Genomic DNA, 2,596 nt, shown 5'->3' on the forward strand with positions numbered 1-2,596 from the left:
GCCGCCAGCAGGCGCGCCGCCACAAACAGCTGCAGCGCCTGCTGCGTGAAGGCGGGGCCCGCCCCGCCCGCCTGATCGACGGCGCTGCCAAACTGGGAGGCGGCGGCGTCCCAGCGCCCCGCCTGGAACGCCGCCAGCCCCTCGTCAACCGCCTTGCTGGCGCCAGCGGGCGCCAGCTCAGCCAACGACCCAGACTTCTTCACCCCGCCGCCGGCCGTGGCGGGGGCGGCCGCCTTGGCTGGCTTGCCTGCCGCAGGCTTGGGGGGGCTGCCGGCCGCAGGCGCAGGCTTGGGAGGGCTGGCAGAGGCTGGTGCCGGGGGCGGCGGGAAGGAGACGGGACCAAAGGGGTCAGCCCCGGCCGCCGCTGCCTGCTGCTGGCCGCCCGCGGCACCGGGCTCAGCAGCAAACAGTGCCTCAAAGTCGTCCCATCCAGACAGCAGCGACTGCTGCGCCGCGGGCTGGGGCCGCATGGGGCCCGTGGCCGCCGCCGCCGCCGCGGCGGCGGGCGGCGGCGGCGGGGCCTTGGCGCCGCCAGGCGTGCCCAGGCCAAACAGGTCTGCAAAAGGGTCGTCGCTGGCGACCGGCGCCGCCGCCACGGATGCCGCCGCCGCGGCCGCTGCAGCCTGGTCCAGCCCGCTGCCGGCGCTGCCGCTGGGCTTGACGGGCGAGGCGCCTGGCGGGGGCGGCAGCGTGCCGAGCTTGGCGCCGCCCTGCACGGCCGGGCAAAGCACCACAGGAGCAGGGGGTGGTGAAGGGCAGCCCAGGCACACACAGCCGGCGCATGAGGTGCCGCCGGCTGGCTCGCAACCCCGCACTCGCAATGCCTGCCTGCCTGCCTGCCTGGGCCGGCCCACTGGCTGGCCTGCAGAGCTGGCGAGGGCACAAGCAGTGTGGCGGGGGGGCGGGGGGGTGGGGCCCTCTCACCAGGCTGGATGCGGAGCGTGAGGTGGGGAAGGGGGTGCTGTCTGTGCTGCCCCCCAGGCTGCTGGCACCGCCCAGCCGCAGGCTCTGCAGCCAGCGCAGGGCAGGCGGGCACGCGTGTCGGCAGCAGCAGGGCTGGTGACCAGGGGCCCAGGGCCCACCCACCCACCCGGGCAGGCAGGCCTGCAGCTGCACACAACAGGGAGGAAGCAGCAGGCGAGCGAGCGGCCCCGCCGGCCGGCCACGCACCAGCGCCGCGGCGCGCAGGTCGCCGCTGCCTCGCGCCGCCACCGGCGCCGCCTCCTCGGCCGGGCGGATGGAGACGCGGAAGCGCTGGGAGCCGCCGCCGCCGGGGGCGCCGCTGGTGGTCACGCTGGCCGCCGACCGGCTGTCCGCCTCCTCTGTGGGGGCAGACTCGTCGTCACTGGAAAAGAAATCGTCCTCGTCGTCTGCGGGCAGGCATATGTGTGTGTGTGTGTGTGGTGTGAGTGTGCGTGTGTGTGTGTGAGGGTGGGCGCGGGTGGCGTGTGCGTAGTGTGTAGGGAGGGGATAGAGGAAAGCAGGAAGGCACGGGTGGGAGCTTGCGATGATGAGGCGGCGGCGGCAGCCTGGGCCGGCGACAGAGGCGAGGCGTGCAGCAGCGCAGCGCCCCTGCCCGCTCCCTGCCCCCAGCCAGCCAGCCAGCCAGCCAGCCAGCCAGCGTCACCCACCCGCGGTGTCGCGCCGGAAGGCGGCCCTGGCGGCCGCCTGCGCCGCGGTGAAGTCGCGACCCGCGCCGCCGACGCCCTCGCCGACGCCCTCGTACCCGCCGCGCCCGCCGCCCGCCGCCCCTGCCCCCAGCTCCAGCTCCAGAGGGTAGCTCAGCTCCGACAGCCCCGTGTCCATGCGGCTGATGCCGCCGCCGCCGCCGCCGCCGCCGCCGCCGCCGCCGCCGCCGAGGCCGGCCATCACAGCGGCCGCCGCGCCCGCCGCCGCGGCGGTGGGCGTCGACACCGCGGGCTTGACGACTGCCGCGCCGGGCACCCCCAGGTATGCCTCCAGAGTCCCCAGGTCCAGCCCGGCAATGGGCTGCCCCTCGGCCTCGCCGTGGGGGGAGGCGGCGAGCACCGGGTCCGCCGCCGACAGCACCTGCAGGGAGGCCTCCTGGAAGGGCAGCCTGCCAGCTGGCGCCACGTCGATCTCCGGCCCGCCGCCGCCGCCGCCGCCGCCCTCCCCGGGCCCGCCCTCCTCCTCCTCGTCCTGCGCGCCGCCGCCGCCGCCGGCCCGGCCACCCTCGCCCTCCTCCTCCTCCTCCTCCTCAGCAGCAGCAGCAGCGGTCCGTACTGTCCAGTCGTCGGCGTTGGCCCGGCCGCCGTACAGGCTGCTCGCCGAGGCACCGTGCACAAACGCGTTTTCGTTCACCGCCAGCAACTGGTCGGCCAGGCGCTCCGCGCTGCGGCCGCCCTGCGCGGCGGGGCGGCAGGCGGCGGGCGCGTGGAGGGCGAGGGCATGCGGGTGGGTGGGTGGGGGGTTAGCAGGCCAGCAGGCGCGTGGAGCTAGGAAGGCATGAAAGAAATGGGGAGGAAAGCAGGCCGGCAAGCGTGCCGCGCGAGGCGCGCGCGGCGGCGGCCGGCGGCGGCGGCGGCGGCGCGGGCGCGGGGCCCACCACCACCCACCCTGCGCGCCGCCTCCTGCA

General features: G+C 76.9%; 1 protein-coding gene across 1 annotated transcript in view; it reads right to left on the minus strand.

Moving 5' to 3' along the window:
* The window catches only part of CHLNCDRAFT_53255 (hypothetical protein), a gene marked incomplete at both ends in the record, with an annotated part of 9,191 nt that overhangs the window by 841 nt on the left and 5,754 nt on the right, over window positions 1–2,596 (minus strand). Inside the window, 5 exons of the mRNA XM_005846461.1 lie at window positions 28–710; window positions 925–1,008; window positions 1,087–1,110; window positions 1,171–1,370; window positions 1,632–2,364. Of these exons, the coding sequence (XP_005846523.1) occupies window positions 28–710; window positions 925–1,008; window positions 1,087–1,110; window positions 1,171–1,370; window positions 1,632–2,364 (1,724 nt within the window). The remainder of the gene's footprint in view (window positions 1–27; window positions 711–924; window positions 1,009–1,086; window positions 1,111–1,170; window positions 1,371–1,631; window positions 2,365–2,596) is intronic.

This window comes from Chlorella variabilis (genome assembly GCF_000147415.1).
Source record: "Chlorella variabilis unplaced genomic scaffold CHLNCscaffold_14, whole genome shotgun sequence".
Lineage (NCBI taxonomy): Eukaryota > Viridiplantae > Chlorophyta > Trebouxiophyceae > Chlorellales > Chlorellaceae > Chlorella > Chlorella variabilis.